The sequence below is a fragment of the Heptranchias perlo genome, chromosome 10 (assembly GCF_035084215.1).
Source record: "Heptranchias perlo isolate sHepPer1 chromosome 10, sHepPer1.hap1, whole genome shotgun sequence".
Taxonomy (NCBI): Eukaryota; Metazoa; Chordata; class Chondrichthyes; order Hexanchiformes; family Hexanchidae; genus Heptranchias; species Heptranchias perlo.
In genome coordinates this window covers 55,044,957-55,062,352 of record NC_090334.1, presented here as the reverse complement: position 1 = coordinate 55,062,352, position 17,396 = coordinate 55,044,957, and the positions used below count along the sequence as shown (strand labels likewise).

The 17,396-nt window shown below is 39.7% G+C and overlaps 1 protein-coding gene across 8 annotated transcripts in view; it reads left to right on the top strand.

The window, feature by feature from the left end:
* Positions 1-17,396, top strand: part of LOC137326578 (MAPK/MAK/MRK overlapping kinase-like) — a 136,282-nt gene that overhangs the window by 90,704 nt on the left and 28,182 nt on the right. For 7 of the 8 annotated variants that reach the window (XM_067991816.1, XM_067991819.1, XM_067991820.1 and 4 more), the window contains 3 exons: positions 2,439-2,540; positions 12,785-12,958; positions 17,245-17,365. In XM_067991816.1, the coding sequence (XP_067847917.1) occupies positions 2,439-2,540; positions 12,785-12,958; positions 17,245-17,365 (397 nt within the window). The remainder of the gene's footprint in view (positions 1-2,438; positions 2,541-12,784; positions 12,959-17,244; positions 17,366-17,396) is intronic. The other variant, XM_067991822.1, reaches the window with a different exon arrangement.

Here is a 17,396-nt window from a genome sequence, read left to right as displayed (position 1 = left end):
CTCATCCCTTTTCTCACTGCAAGATTTGTAGATGTCATTTTTCTTCCTTGTTTCACTTTGATTTATTGGTTGATCCATTTAGGACAATGCTTGCTTAGTCTGCGCTTGCTGGGTCTAGTTATATATTTATCCCCCCGGTTCAACGTTATGCCTTTTAAAGGTGTTCCATTTGCCCTCTACTGGAGTGATCTTGAACAACCTCCTGCAATCAATTTGCTTAAGTTATTCCCTCATTTCTTTCTAGTTAACTCTTTTAAAGTGATATACCTAGCTTTTGACAATTGATATTTCTGAATCCCAGATTATGTTGACTTAAACATCCTGTGGTTGCTGTTCCCTAAGGGCACCATGATTTCCATTTTCTGTACGTTGTCCTGGTCATTTACGATTGCCAGGTCAAGATGAGCACTGCCTCTTGTGGCTTCCCTTATGCACTGAGTCTTGAAGCAGTCATGCATTACGTTTACCAACTCTGACTCTAAATAATTTTGGTGTTCTCAGTTTATATTTGGTGATAAATTACTTTGAAGTGCAATGCTTGTAGTTATGTAGGCAAATTTTATGATCCATAAATGTGTAATGGTTCACCAATTTATTTAAACGCAAGCTGTGTGTTTGTGTGAGATCTATCAAAATAGGTTATATTTTAAAATTAATATGAATGAGATTTGACAGGTTTTTAAAATAATATTTTCCTGAACATTGCTTGTACGTGTGTGTGTATATGTGTGTGTGTGTATATATATATATATATATATATATATATATAAATGTGTGTGTACTAAAAATCTAATTTTCTGTGTCATGATTCCCTCCTATTTCGAACAAACCTGCTCAATTATTTATTTATTTCCCTTTTTCCTGACTCAATAGGAGAAAATTGCAGAGGCTAGAAATTATATTTCAAAGCTCTAATGAATGTGGATGTGTGCCAGAGGTCTGGAGAGTGGCCAATGTAGTACCCATTTTTAAAAAGGGAGACAGAGCTAATCCGGGTAATAACAGGCCAGTTAGCTTAGCACCTGTGGTTAAGAAAATGCTAGAGTCTTTAGTTGAGGATGAAATTACCATGTATCTAAATATTGAGAAAATGGTTAGAAGCAGCCAGCATAGATTTCAAAAGGGACGACCATGCTTGACAAACCTCTTAGAATTCTTCGAAGAGGTAACAGATGGGCAATGCAGTGATGTAGTGTACATGGACTTTAGAAAAGCCTTTGACAAGATAATGCATGGGAGATTAAGGGATATGTAATTAGAGGGAGGATAGGAAACTGGAATAAAAATTGGTCAGAAGAGAGAAAACTGAGTAGGAGTTAAGGGCAGTTTTTCAGTGTGGTTGGAAGTGGGTAGTGGTGTCCCACAGGGTTCATTTCTGAGGCCACTTCTGTTCACTGTGTATATCAGTGATTTAGATATAGGCCTAGAGGGATAGGTGTCATAATTTTCAGATTATACCAAAATAGGAGGTACAGTTAATTTTTTAAAGGACCAAAGGAAGTTACAAAAGGATATTGATAAGATGGGGGAATAGACTAAAAAGTGGCAGATGGAATTCAATGTCAATAAGTGTGAGGTGATACATTTTGGTAAAAAAAATAACAGTAGTAATTATGCTCTGAATGGAAGTAGGCTTGGTGCTGTGGAAGAGCTGAGGGATTTGGGAGTACAAGTTCATAGGACATTAAAGACAGCACCTCAAGTTGATATGGTTGTTAAAAAAAAGCTAATGGAGTTCTAGGTTTTATCACAAGAGGTACAGTATATGAAAGCCAAGAGGTAATAATGAGCCTATATGAAACCTTACCAAGACCTCAGTTAGAGTACTATGCATAATATTGAGCTCCACCCTGTAGGAAGCACATTGTTGCTTTAGAGAGGGTACAATACACACTCACTAAGATGCTGCCTGGTATGAAGAAGACTTGAAAAATTGGGGCTTTTTTGCATTAGAACAATGCAGATTATAGGGCAATATGATAGAAATGTTTAAAATTATTAAAGGATCGGACAGGCTGGATAGAAGCAGACTGTTTTCAGTAGTTGAAGGGTCAAGAACGTGAGGCCAGAAATACAAGATTAAATGTAGGAGATTTAGAACAGAGGGCAGGAGAAACTTCTTTACAAAGAGAGTTGTGAGGCTGAGGAATTCACTTCCAGGGTTGGTGGTTGAGACAGAAACTACGTTAACGTTAAAGATTAGATTAGATTGGCTAGGTGGATGAAGGGATATGGGAACAGAGTGGGTAAATTTTATTAAAACTATTGGCTCACCTGATGGGTAAACGCTGACATGGACTGGTTGGGCCAAATGTTGTAATCTCTATGTATTTCTAATGCCACAGGAGATCCAATATACACACACATAACTGATTTTCAACATAGTGAAATACACAATCATTACTTAAAATTTATTTCAAGGATTTTTTTCCCTGCAGCCTACAGCCGCTTTTTCCTGGTTCTAATGAAGTTGACCAAATTGCAAAAATCCATGAAGTTGTTGGTACTCCAAACTCTGAAACCCTTAGAAAGTTCAAGCAGTAAGTACATTCCAATTTATGATAAACCTTAATACCCATCAGAGTTTAGATTTGGACCATATGCTGTTAATGCTTTTTAATGGCTCGACATGATGCACATAACAGGAGAGTGCAGGAGAAGTACATGTTGACTGACTGATGTATTTCTCTCTATATATCAAACATCTTTCACTCTACTTGGCATCTTCTCCTATTGGCCAGAAATGATCACATACATATAGCAATTGTAAGCGTAAAACTGTGTTCTACCAATTTGTGGTGCAGTGCCTCGGGGCTTTGACATACTGCACTGCTGGAGTAATTTTTAGTTAAAAACTTTGTTTTCTTAATTCTGTTAATATGATGACTGCAACCATTTATAATAGTGGCTGCATTTCCCTCTGCGGTTTACTAAAACAGCACCATGTTATCTTATCTCATGCAGTACATAATGTGATTCGTAATGTGAGGTCGGAAACATACCTGTCAAACGATCAAGGAACAAATACAGTTATATAACAGAAGTATAAAAGGACTGTTAAAAATAAAGTAAAAGGAACAACTATTAAAGATGAATTAAACTGCCGTACAGCAAAGTACACGGTGTCCAAAATAAAATGGGGGAACTGGAGGCGATAATCTGTAGCAACGAACCAGATGTAGTAGGAAAACTGAAACATGGCTGCACAAAGAACAGGACTGGCAACTAAATATTGCAGGCTATAATATAACCAGAAAGGACAGGGAAGGAAGGACGGGGATGTGGAGTAGCTGTACTAATTAGAGATAACATAATGGCAATAGAAAAAGGGACATAACTAACAGAAGGATAGAAACAGAATCCATATGGATTGAAATAAAAAATAAGACTGGATAGATCACGCTAATAGGGGTATACTACAGACCACTTAATAGTGGAAAGGAGGTGAAAGAAGAAATATTTAAGAGAATATGTGAAATGAGTAAAGGACATGGAATAATAATCATGGGAGATTTTAACTATCCCCAAATAAACTGATCAGAAGATGTAGGTAAAGGGGTACAGGGATTTGAGTTTTTACAATGTGTGCAGGACTACTTTCTTACTCAGTATGTAAAAAGCCCAACAAGAGAGGAAGCACTGCTGGATCTAGTAATGGGAAATGAACCAGGACAGAAAGGAGAAGTAAGCATCGGGGAACACCTAGGCAATAGTGATCACAACATAATAAGGTTTAAGATAAAGATTGAAAATGACATAAGTAAGACAAAGACCAACGTAATAAATTGGGAAAAAGCTGATTTTAAAGAGATGAGAATGGAATTAGGGAAAATAAACTAGAAAAATTCACTGACAAACAAAGAAATAGAACAGCAGTGGGAAACATTTAAAATGGTGATCAATAGAGACCAGGAGAAATATATCCCACTAAAAAGCAAGAACAAACTAGCCAGTAATGATACACCATGGATAAATAAAGAAATAAGGACAAAATTGAAACTAAAGAAAAAGGCATACACTAAGTACATAGACAACAAAGGAGAGGATGACAAAAGGGAATACGAAAAGGTTAGGAAAGAAGTTTAAAAAAAACAATTAGGAAGGCAAAGAGAAACAATGAAATTAAATTATCAAGGAATATAAGAAGAAATAGTAAAGTATTCTACAGTCACATAAATAACTAAAGAAAAATCAGGATAGGAATAGGACCACTAAGGGATACACATGATAAACTCACAGGTAATGGCAGAAATATTAAATAATTACTTTGCCTCAATATTTACCAGGGAGACTAACATGCTGGGCATGACATTAGAAGAAGAAATCAAAAAAGATATAAAGACATTTAAGATAGAAAGGGGGGAGACGATTGATAAACTAATCAAACTTAGAGAGGATGGATTATATCTGCACATGTTAAAAGAAGTTAGAGAAGAGATAGCAGAGGCACTATTACATAGATATATAAAAAATAATTAGAAAAGGGAATAGTGTCAGAGGACTGGCGGACAGCTAATGTGATTCCTATATTTAAAAAGGGAGATAGAATCAGTCCAGGGAACTATAGACCAATTAGCTTAACATCGGTAGTAAGGAAGATAATGGAATCCGTACTCAAAGATGTAATAGAAAAACATCTAGAGCTCGATTTTACAATTGTGGCGGGTTGGCAGCGGGAGGGTGAAGGGGAGTGCAGCAAACCCGCATGAACAAAACTTACCGTTTCCAACGCGATCGCATGTTGATTGATGATGATTAACGTCCTCTTCGGGTTTCGTGCCCGGCAGCTAGCCTGATTGACAGGCTGGTTGCCGTCAGGAGCTGCAATGTAAGGTGGTTGGGGGTGGGGGGTGCGAGAAAGAGAGACAGCAAGACGCCATCCGGTGCTGGAATGGAAGACCGGTGAGGGGAGAATGGAAGATCTGGCGCTGGACTGGAAGACCCGGGAGTGGTGGGGGGCGGGTGAAGAGGGGGACATGGGGGGGGTGAAGTGGGGGTCATCGGGGGTGGGGGGGTGACATCAGACATCGAACAGGGTGCAAAGGTAGGTTCATTTAGTGTTTTCACTTCCTTCCATGGTTTTTTATTTAATTTATTTAGTTTCTTGTTCCCGATCAGGCCCTTCATAATATATATATAGAACTATGAACAGTGAACAGTGGAAATCTTCCCACCGATATTACATAGAATGTACAGTACAGAAATAGGCCATTCGGCCCAACCGGTCCATGCCAATTTCATCGAACTCTATCAGCATATCCTTTTATTCCTTTCTCCCTCATGTGTTTATGTAGCTTCCCCTTAAATACATCTATGCTAGCCACCTCAACTACACCTTGTGGTAGCGAGTTCCACATTCTAACCATTCTCTGGGTGAAGAAGTTTCTCCTGAATTCCCGATTGGATTTTTAGTGACTATTTTATATTTATGGCCCCTAGTTTTGGTCTCTCCCATGAGTGGAAACAACATCTCCACATCTACCCTATCATAATCTTGAAGACCTCCATCAGGTCACTCCTCAGTCTTTTCTTTTCACTACTTTTAGTCATTTGTGTATCTGTACCCCCAGATCCCTCTTTCCTCTACCCCATTTAGACTCTTGTTATCCAAGCAGTATGTGGCCTCTTTATTCTTCCTACCAAAATGTAATACCTCACATTTATTGATATTGAAATTAATTTGCAATTACACTCCCATTCTGCACGTTTATTAGTGTCCTGTATTGTGTCGCAGTCTTCCTCAAAGTTAACTATATGTACCCCCCAATTTGGTGTCGTCTGCAAATTTTGAAATTTATGAGGAAGATTTCCACTATTTACTATGTATAACAAAATCATCATTGTGTGTATATATATATATATATATATATATATATATACACAATGATGATTTTGTTATACATAGTAAATAGTGGAAATCTTCCTCATAAATTTATTCCAGGAAGCACTAGTGTACATTTTATTTGGACCGGAACAGAAAATTTCTGTGTACATCTACACCATGCACTCAAGATGCTTTGCATTTGAAAAAGAATATTTTAGTTCCAATGTAGTGATTCACACAGAAATACTTAGACCTGTGATGTAAAGTAATCTAAAAACAATTATTTAGGTTTATTTACTATTTTTTTGCAAACACATAGAGTTAAGCTTTTTGGTTCATGTTAAGTGTTTTATGAACCATGAAGCATTGAAGCCGATAGATACTTTGGCCTAATGGCAATTGATGCACTGATTCACCAATTGCTGTTAGCAATCAATTTGCCTTTTCTCAGCAGTGGCATTAATAAAATAGAATCATAAAAAAATCCCAAACAGTTGGAATGAGAATAGATTATGGTAGAGTCCAGCTAGTCCTTTGGTAAGAAACCCTACATTCACTTTAGCTATGTTAAGAGTGAGACAAGATCTCCTTGGTCTTTTTGCTTTCCCTCATGGCTGAATACAGAAGGGGAAGTATTGAAAGGATACAAATGGAAAATAACTGAATTAAAAACTGTAAAGCATTTATTCTTTATTTCAGTATCCTTCACACACTGCAAGAGTAAGCCCAAGTTGTCAAAAAAAAAATCTATTCAGAAATGATTGCTATCTCTTTGAGACATTTTGACATTAAGACTGTTGGCTACACCATCTTCCTTTTTCACATCCTGAAAACCACCTTTCCACATCTTATAAAATCACCTTTGCTTGATGTCAGTTGGTTGGGGCTTCTTTCGTTCTAGCGTGTCAAATAATTTTCTCATTTAAAAATAAAGTAATCTGTTTGTTAACCTCAACATATTTACTCAGGTTAATTCAGTTGATGTTTTCCTGTTCTTATACTTTTACCTTTCTCTTCACCAAAGACAGTTGGCGAAACTTTCAACTTTGGTGTGGGTGTAAAATAGGCAGTGGTAGATTGACTGCAGTGGAAAGGAAAATCGGGAAGAGTGTACAACATGTGGTTGATCTGATATCGCCACTTTAAACTTTTACTCCGCATCTTCTCAATCCCTGGAACTCCCACTTGGTAGATGGTTAATGGCCACAGCAATTGTTGAATCAAGCCAAACTGGAAGCATTACATTTTTCTGTTAAGACTGTCTTGCCCAAGCTGCAAACCAGTCTCCAATGTACCCACTTTCCTGTTGCCCTCTGTCAACAAGACTTTGTATGAGTTGCTCTCTCACCACAAAATTAATAGGCCTCACATCTCCCTTCCTCGGTGACAAATATCTGCTTTTCTTTGGTTTGAATGTTATTCTTTCCCACTTCATCAACATTTCCAACATTTTGACAATACATTCCTTCTGATATCCTCCTCAGCATTTTAAAATTTGCCACAAATCCTTCAGCACTTTTGGACACCTCTTGAACAACCTGTTGATTTAATTGTACAAAGTGCACCACCTTAGTTCATTATCAAATTCCACACTTATAGGAACATTAGAAACAGGAGTAGGCCATTCAGCCCCTCAAGCCCACTCCACCATTCATGGCTGATCTGTACCTTAAATCCATTTTCTCGCTTTTGCTTTAACATAAGAACATAAGAAATAGGAGCAGGAGTAGGCCAATCGGCCCCTCGAGCCTGCTCCGCCATTCAATAAGATCATGGCTGATCTGATCCCAACCACAAATCTAAAGAACACAAGAAGTAGGAGCAGGACCCGGCCACTCAGCCCCTGGGCCCTCTCCGCCACCCACAGGGCATTGACCGATCCGAACTCAGCTTCATGTCCAATTTCCTGCCCGCTCCCCATAACCCCTAATTCCCTTTACTTCTAGAAAACTGTCTATTTCTGTTTTAAATTTATCTAATGATGTAGCTTCCACAGCTTCCTGGGGCAGCAAATTCCACAGACCTACCACCCTCTGAGTGAAGAAGTTTCTCCTCATCTCAGTTTTGAAAGAGCAGCCCCTTATTCTAAGATTATGCCCCCTAGTTCTAGTTTCACCCATCCTTGGGAACATCCTTACTGCATCCACCCGATCAAGCCCCTTCACAATCTTATATGTTTCAATAAGATCGCCCCTCATTCTTCTGAACTCCAATGAGTAGAGTCCCAATCTACTCAACCTCTCCTCATATGTCCACCCCCTCATCCCCGGGATTAACCGAGTGAACCTTCTTTGTACTGCCTCGAGAGCAAGTATGTCTTTTCTTAAGTGTGGACACCAAAACTGTATGTAGTATTCCAGGTGCGGTCTCACCAATACCTTATATAACTGCAGCAATACCTCCCTGTTTTTATATTCTATACCCCTAGCAATAAAAGCCAACATTCCATTGGCTTTCTTGATCACCTGCTGCACCTGCATACCAACTTTTTGATTTTCTTGCACTAGGACCCCCAGATCCCTTTGTACTGCAGTACTTTCCAGTCTATCGCCATTAAAATAATAACTTGCTCTCTGATTTTTCCTGCCAAAGTGCATAACCTCACATTTTCCAATATTGTATTGCATCTGCCAAATCTCCGCCCACTCACCCAGCCTGTCTATATCCCCTTGCAGGTTTTTTATGTTCTCCTCACTCTCTACTTTCCCTCCCATCTTTGTATCATCTGCAAATTTTGATATGTTGCACTCGGTCCCCTCCTCCAAATCGTTAATATAGATTGTAAAGAGTTGGGGACCCAGCACCGACCCCTGTGGAACACCACTGGTTACTGGTTGCCAGTCCAAGAATGAACCATTTATCCCAACTCTCTGCTTCCTGTTCGATAACCAATCCTCCACCCATGCCAGAATATTACCCCCAATCCCGTGATTTTTTATCTTAAGTAATAATCTTTTATGTGGCACCTTGTCGAATGCCTTCTGGAAGTCTAAATACACTACGTCCACTGGTTCCCCTTTATCCACCCTGTACGTTATATCCTCAAAGAACTCAAGCAAATTTGTCAGACATGACTTCCCCTTCATAAAGCCATGCTGACTTTGTCCTATTAAATTATGCTTATCTAAATGTTCCGTTACTGTCTCCTTAATAATAGACTCCAAAATTTTACCCACCACAGATGTTAGGCTAACTGGCCTATAATTTCCAGCCTTCTGCCTACTACCCTTTTTAAATAACGGTGTTACATTAGCAGTTTTCCAATCTGTCTGGACCTCTCCTGAGTCCAGGGAATTTTGGAAAACTATCACCAAAGCATCCACAATCCCTACTGCCACTTCCCTCAAGACCCTAGGATGTAAGCCATCAGGTCCAGGGGATTTATCCGCTTTGAGTCCCATTATTTTACTGAGTACAATCTCCTGAGTGATTTTAATCGTATTTAGCTCCTCCCCCCCCCTAGAGTCCCCTGTTTGTCCAGTGTTGGGATATTCTTAGTGTCCTCTACCGTAAAGACTGAAACAAAATATTTGTTCAGCATTTTTGCCATCTCCATGTTTCCCACCATTAATTTCCCGGTCTCATCCTCTAAGGGACCGACGTTTGCCTTAGCCACCCTTTATCTTTTTATATAACTATAGAAACTCTTGCTATCTGTTTTTATATTTTTTGCTAATTTCTTTTCATAATCTAACTTCCCTTTCTTAATCAATCCTTTAGTTACTTTTTGCTGTCTTTTGAAGACTTCCCAATCTTCTATCCTCCCACTAAGTTTGGCTACCTTATATGTCCTTGTTTTTAGTCGGATACTATCCTTGATTTCTTTACTTAGCCACGGATGGCTGTCATTTCTTTTACACCCTTTTTTCCTCAGTGGAATATATTTATTTTGAAAGTTGTAAAATAACTCCCTAAATGAACACCACTGCTCATGTACCGTCTTACCCTTTAATCTATTTTCCCAGTCCACTTTAATCAATTCCGCTCTCATACCATCATAGTCTCCTTTATTCAAGCTCAGTACGCTTGTTTGAGAATCAACCTTCTCACCCTCTAATTGGATATGGAATTCAACCATGTTGTGGTCGCTCGTTCCAAGGGGATCCTTAACTAGGACATTATTAATTAATCCTGACTCATTACACAGGACCAGGTCCAAGGTTGCCTGCCCCCTTGTAGGATCAGTTACTTACTGCTCAAGAAATCCATCCCTGATGCACTCAATGAACTCTTCCTCAAGGCTGCTCTGCCCAATTTGATTTGTCCAGTTAATATGATAGTTAAAATCCCCCATAATTATAGCTGTTCCCTTATTACATGCCCCGACTATTTCCTGATTAATACTTCTTCCAGCAGAGTTGCAACTATTAGGAGGCCTATATACTACGACCACTAGTGTTTTTTTCCCCTTATTATTCCTTATCTCTACCTAAACTGTTTCATTATCTTGATGCTTTGTCCCAATATCATTTATCTGTATTACAGTGATTCCTTCCTTTATTAACATAGCCACCCCACCTCCCCTTCCCCTTTATTTCCCTTACCCTTACCAAATAAAAAAAATTATCTATCTCAGTCTTGAAAGCTCCAGTTATCCTAGTATCCACAGCCTTTTGGGGGTGAGAGTTCCAGATTTCTGCTACGCTTTGTGTGAATAATTGCTTTCTGATTTTGCTCCTGAATGGCCTACCTCGAATTTTAAGATAATGTCCCTTTGTTCTTGATTCCCCCACCAGAGGAAATAATTTCTCCGTATCTCTCCTATCAAATCATTTTAACATTTTAAACACCTCGATCAGATCACCCCTCAATCTTCTATACTCTAGGAAATGCAAGCTACATTCATGCAACCTGTCCTCATAATTTATCCTCTAAACCCCGGTGTCATTCTGGTGAATTTGTCCTGCACCCCCTCCAAGGCCAATATATCCTTCCTGATGTGCGATGCCCAAAACTCAACGCAATACTCCTGATGGGGTCTCAACAAGGCTGTGTACAACTGAAGCATAACTTCCACACTTTTATATTCCAGCCCCCTTGAGATAAAGGCCAACATTCCATTAGCCTTTTTGATTGCTTTTTGTACCTATCTACTAGCTTTTAATGATTTATGTATTTGAACTCCCAAATCGTTCTGCTCCTCTACAGTTCCTAGTTTCGCTCTATTTAGAAAATACTCCGATTTATCTTTCTTTGGACCAAAGTGCTTGACCTTAAACTTGATCACATTAACTTCCGAACTTATTACCAATGGTCTCACTAAATCATACTCCATTTTTCATTCCTTGAACTGTCACTTTATATACATTGCAGGTGGCTTTTTAACTCTTCTTTTGGTACCTGTAATACTTCATTCTGCCACACTAAACAACAACTTTTTTAATTGATGTGTCCCTGTCACAAAAGTTCTTCGCTTGCCACTAAAAAGTAGTTTGTTTGGTTCAACCAGTAGCACACTCTTCTCTGAGTCAGGAGACTATGATTTTAAACCCCAGTCTAGGACAAGCACATAATCTAATCTAATAATGCATTGTCAGAGATGCAGCTCTTGGATCAGATATTAAACTAAAGCCCTATCTGTTTGTTCAGGTGGACATTAAGGATTCCATGGCACTATTCAAAGAAAAGCAGAGAGATCTCCTAATCTGCTAGCCAGTATTCTTCACTCATCAAACACCACCAAAACAGATTTAGCTCTTTATTCATTGCATTGCTGATTTATGGGGTTTTCCTGTCCACAAGATGGGTATCGTGTTTACCTACACAACAGTCATCATACTTCAGTAGTAATTAATTGTATCTGAAGCTCTTTGAAGTAATTTTGAGAAACATGATGAGTTATATGAATATATTATTTTTTATTCCTTAATCTTCCTTTCACATTTCAACATTCTGTTTGTTTTCTTCCTCCCACAAGGCCTGCACACTCTGCTTCTCCTCCTTGGAACTTTTCTTGTCCTATCTGAGCATCTCTAAATTTCTCTCCAGCTTGCTTGGTCCATCATTCTTTTCTTTCTTTAATGTCACCACACCACTCCATACAAATTGTATAACATATTTCCATTTTTTTCTCCTCTTAATTTCACCACACAGTTTGTTATCAAGGGTGTTGAACAATTGTTCATACTTCCCATACTCTACTCAACTAGAAGCATGGGGGCCAACTTATGTTCTGTTGCTGAAGCCTTGACTTAAGCTATCACAGCCTGGTGTTCCTGAATAGTGTTTTTTTTCAAGGTTCTGCTACCCCTATGTTTATCGTGCACTAGTGTAGTACTGCATTGTTACTTTGCTGTATCCACTTTTTCTTTGGTGTATCACAACTCTCCCGCTTGCCTTGAATACTCATCCACACCTAATATAAAACATGCAAATTTGTTTCTTTATCTGCAAGTCCTTAGTTAGCCTCTCATAATATCCCTTATCCACCCTGGCTGTAAGGAGCAAAGATGAGGGCAGCTTGGTTGTTGGGCAATGTCTTCAGTAGCGCTGAAGCTAGGATGGGTGCATCCCAACCACCATGAATAAACACCATTGCTGTGAATCCCTGTTGGATAGTTGGTGGCTGCTATAACTGTACGTAGACCGTATACAGTTGTTTATGATTATTGTTGTGTTCTGCTTTTGTTATCGCATGGAAGATACTTTTACAATGTATAGAGGAGGGAAGATCATTTGGTTGACATATTGACATTGTCAAGATCAAAAATTATTTAAAGGAATGAAGCCCCTGTGATTTTCCCTATTAGCAATCTTTGCTTATTCCTGTGGTATGTGGAGGTTGCTTAATGAAGATGATTGTACAAGGTAGGTAATATGTCATTCTTTAGGCATTGAAGTTTAAACAATTTGTGTGGTTTCTTCTGTTAATTTTTTCAAATATCTTTTACTTAATCTTTAAAGCTGCTTTTTGAAACTAATGAGTAAAATAATGGCCACTTTATATGATTTTCAATGTAGAACACGGGCTATGAGTTTTGACTTTCCACAAAAGAAGGGAACAGGAATATCTTGTCTTATTCCGCGCACCAATCCTGAGAGTATTTCATTGATGTGTGCAATGATGGAATATGACCCTGAAGAAAGAATCACTGCCAAGCGGGCATTACAGCATCCTTACTTTCGAGAATTGAGGTGAGCCAAAGTTTCCAATCAGTGTAACACTTGGTTATTTCTCGCCTTCGTTGGCATGTCTATTGACACCATTGTGTCAGTCAATGGGTTGGAGGCAGGGCAGGAGTTTTTCTGGCCGGGAATGATGGCGTCGGGAATGCAGGTGCAGCAGGTGATCAAGAAGGCCAACAGAATGTTGGCTTTTATTGCTAGGGGGATAGAATATAAAAACAGGGAGGTATTGCTGCAGTTATATATGGTATTGGTGAGACCGCACCTGGAATACTGCATACAGTTTTGGTGTCCATACGTAAGAAAAGACATACTTGCTCTCGAGGCAGTACAAAGAAGGTTCACTCGGTTAATCCCGGGGATGAGGGGGTGGACATATGAGGAGAGATTGAGTAGATTGGGACTCTACTCATTGGAGTTCAGAAGAATGAGAGGCGATCTTATTGAAACATATAAGATTGTGAAGGGGCTTGATTGGGTGGATGCGGTAAGGATGTTCCCAAGGATGGGTGAAACTAGAACTAGGGGGCATAATCTTAGAATAAGGGGCTGCTCTTTCAAAACTGAGATGAGGAGAAACTTCTTCACTCAGAGGGTAGTAGGTCTGTGGAATTTGCTGCCCCAGGAAGCTGTGGAAGCTACATCATTAAATAAATTTAAAACAGAAATAGACAGTTTTCTAGAAGTAAAGGGAATTAGGGGTTACGGGGAGCGGGCAGGAAATTGGACATGAATTTAGATTTGAGGTTAGGATCAGATCAGCCATGATCTTGTTGAATGGCGGGGCAGGCTCGAGGGGCCGATTGGCCTACTCCTGCTCCTATTTCTTATGTTCTTATGTTCTTACTATATGCAGCTTTCATTCAGTGTTAAACCGTCTGACCACAAAAAGTACTAATGTTTTATCTGCACTGTTAAAATCTATAAATTTCTTTTAAAAAATTAAACTCTTCTGCATCTGTCGCTAGGTGAATTTTCTACATTTGTATTGATATTTTAAAAATGTTTCCCTTTAATACTTACATAAAATCATAAGTTTTTATTCTGCACTTTCAGAAATGGATTTGTCATCATAGGTATAACATTGAAAGTCTCCTCATTCTCTGTTCCTTCCACAATAGGAATGCTAACTGGCACATTATGTGACATCCTGTGTGAATGTGACCATGGTAAACTATTCCTCTTTATCCTTCTCAATCTGTCTGCAGCCTTCGACACAGTTGACCACTCCGTCCTCCTCCAACACCTTTCCTTTGTCGTCCAGCTGGGCGGGACTGCGCTTGCCTGCTTCCATTCTTATCTATCCAGTCGTAGCCAGAGAACCACCTGCAATGGCTTCCCTTCCCACTCCCACACCATTATCCCTAGAGACCCCCGAGGATGCATCCTTGGCCCCCTCCTATTTCTCATCTACACACTGCTCCTCGGCGACATCATCAATGTCAGATTCCACATGTACGCTGACGATACCCAGTTCTACCTCACCACCACCTCGCTCGACTCCTCCACTATCTCTCATTTGTCACACTGCTTGTCTGACATCCAGTACTGGATATGCATTAATTTCCTCCAACTAAATATTGGGAAGACCAAAGCCCTTGTCTTTGTTCCCCGCCGCAAACTCCGTTGCCTAGCCACCGACTCCATCCCTCTCCCTGGCCACTGCCTGAGGCTGAACAGACCGTTTGCAACCTTGGCATCCTATTTGACCCTGAGATGAGCTTCCGACCACATATCTGCTCCATCACCAAGATCGCCTACTTCAACCATCATAACGTCGTCTGTCTCCCACCCTGCATCAGCTCATCTGCTGCTGAAACCCTCATCCATGCCTTTGAAACCTCTAGACTCGTTTATTCCAATGCTTTCCTGGCTGGCCTCTCGTCTTCCACCCTCCATAAACTCTGCTGCCCGTATCCTATCTCACATCAAGTACCGTTCTCCCATCACCCCTGTGCTTACTGACCTACATTGGCTCCCGGTCCGGGAATGCCTCGATTTTAAAATTCTTATCTCCACATCATTCAAATCCCTCCACAGCTTTGCCCCTCCAAATCTCTATAACCTCCTGCAGCCCTACAACCCTCCAAGATCTCTGTGCTCCTCCATTTCTTGCCTTTTGCACATCGCTCCACCATTGACAGATGTGCCTTCAGCTGCCCAGGCCCTCAGCTCTGAAATTCCCTCTCTAAACTTCTCCGCCTCTCTACCTCTCCTCCTTTAAGACGCTCCTTAAAACCTACCTCTTCAACCAAACTTTTGGTCACCTGTCCTAATACCCCCTTATGTGGCTCGGTGTCAAATTTTGTTTGATAACGCTCCTTGGAGCACCTTGGAACGTTTTACTACGTTAAAGGCGCTATATAAATGCAAGTTGTTGTTATAGATTGTTCACTTTAAACACAGCAGTAAATTTACTTTGATTAAAAAGTTGGTAATAATCCCAGATATCGGTGTGTCTGGCGTTTCAGGGTTTTCAAAGAATATTTCAATAAATGTTATTAACATACTGCTGACTTTCCTATTGGGTTTTCCACTCAAGTGTCAAAATTTTTTTTCTCAGGGCCCTGGGATAAAATTAGTATAATACCCCAAAACATGAGTAATTCAGTTGAAAGGGGAAAAAAAGTACTTGCATTTATTTAGGGGCATCTTTCATCCCTGAGAAATGTCTTGAAGTGATTTATACAAATTACTTTTGAAGTGCAGTTATTTTTGTTCTTCACTTTTGGTAGGCAAATATCAATACTTTATAGAATTGGACACTTGAATTTACAAAGTAGAAATTCTGTTTCAACAAATCATGAACCTCACAATTTCGGAATTTAGTTGAAAATTAATTGAATCTTTAGTAACAAAGAGGCCAGGTTGAAAGAAAGCAGTCAAAGCATGAGAGCTACCATATCTGTATATAATAATTTTTTATAAATCAGAGAAAATATGGATTTATCGCCTGAGAAGATTTATAGCCAATTTCTTGAGTACTGAAATTCAATTCAACCCAATCAGGTCTGAGAGTTGCTACAACAATAGAATACCGTCATGATACTATATATTCTCAGTATCCCTCATACTATTTAATATCCTTTCTAACTTCATGGTGTTTCTGATTTGTTAAGAATACTGTAATAATTAGAATGAATATTTTATAATCTGTTTACAACACTAGCAGATATTCAAAAAGGATGACAAAACGGACACAGGCAACTACAGACCCATTAGTCGCACTTCCATTCCATGTAAAACAATGAAATCAATTATCAGGAGCAAATTTGAGTATTATCTGAGTGATAATAACCTAGTAAACAGCAGCGAATATAGATTCAGGAGAAGAACCTGTCTGATCAACCTCCTTGATTTCTTTGAGGTAGTGACATCCAAAGTGGACTGTGGAAAACCATACAACTTGGTGGCCTAGAAATTTGGTATGCAGCACCTGTTTTTTGGGCGCTAAACAGATTCCTAAGCCTCTAATATGGCACGCTGGAAGCGCATACTCATTATGAGCCAAAAGTGTGCCGCTTGCCATATTGGTACAGGCCAAAAAATCACTGTGCAGTGTCTTTGCATATGCAAGTAAGTGGCCTAATGCCTTTTTGAGGGCCCCTCTGCAAAATTGATTTGCCGTGAGGCACCCAATGCTGGCTGCACTCAGATAAATCAGGTTTACATGTGGCTAACTGTCAGTTCTTAGAAGAACTGCAAGTTAGGCTTCAACCAACCATCCACCCTCCTTTCCTGGTCGCTCCCCCCCTTCCTGGTTGCCTCCTTTCCGGTCACCCTCCCCCCCTCCCATTTTTCCCAGTCCACTTTAACTACTTACCTGAGGACCGCTGCTGGCATTGCAGTGGCCCGATCTTTCATTTCACTTCGCCAGCGAGCTACTTTTAGTGTCCACAGCTCACCGGTTCAATTGTAATGAGGCCCGAGGCCCAATATCAGATGTGCCTCAGGCCTCACCAATCAGGCGCAGGGACTATTCCCTGTGCCCCCGTGCGCCCAGAAAAAACATTTTAAATGATTTGATTGGTTCATCAACAAATGATGATGGTGAAAGTTGACATAGGAAAATTGAATCGGAAATGTGGTTTTAGACATTTACAGTGGTAAAAGTGACACAAACATGTGATCACAAAATGTGACAACAGGAGAAAGGTTTGTAGACAGAAAATGCAGGCCGATGTAAAATCTTTAACAAGATATATAGATTATTTAAGTTGAGATAGAAGAATACTGGTTCACATAAGTAAAACATACAAAATAAACACATTCATTGTGATTTCTCTTCCCTGTAGATTGGCAGAGAAACAAGCTGCTACTATACAGCGTTCAGTTAAATGCTTCGAAGGGAATGAGAACAATCTAAGCCCAGGTGTGGTGCACAACCTCTGGAGAATACATAAGGGACGGAAACGGGTAAGATAAGAGACATTGCCACTTGTCACCT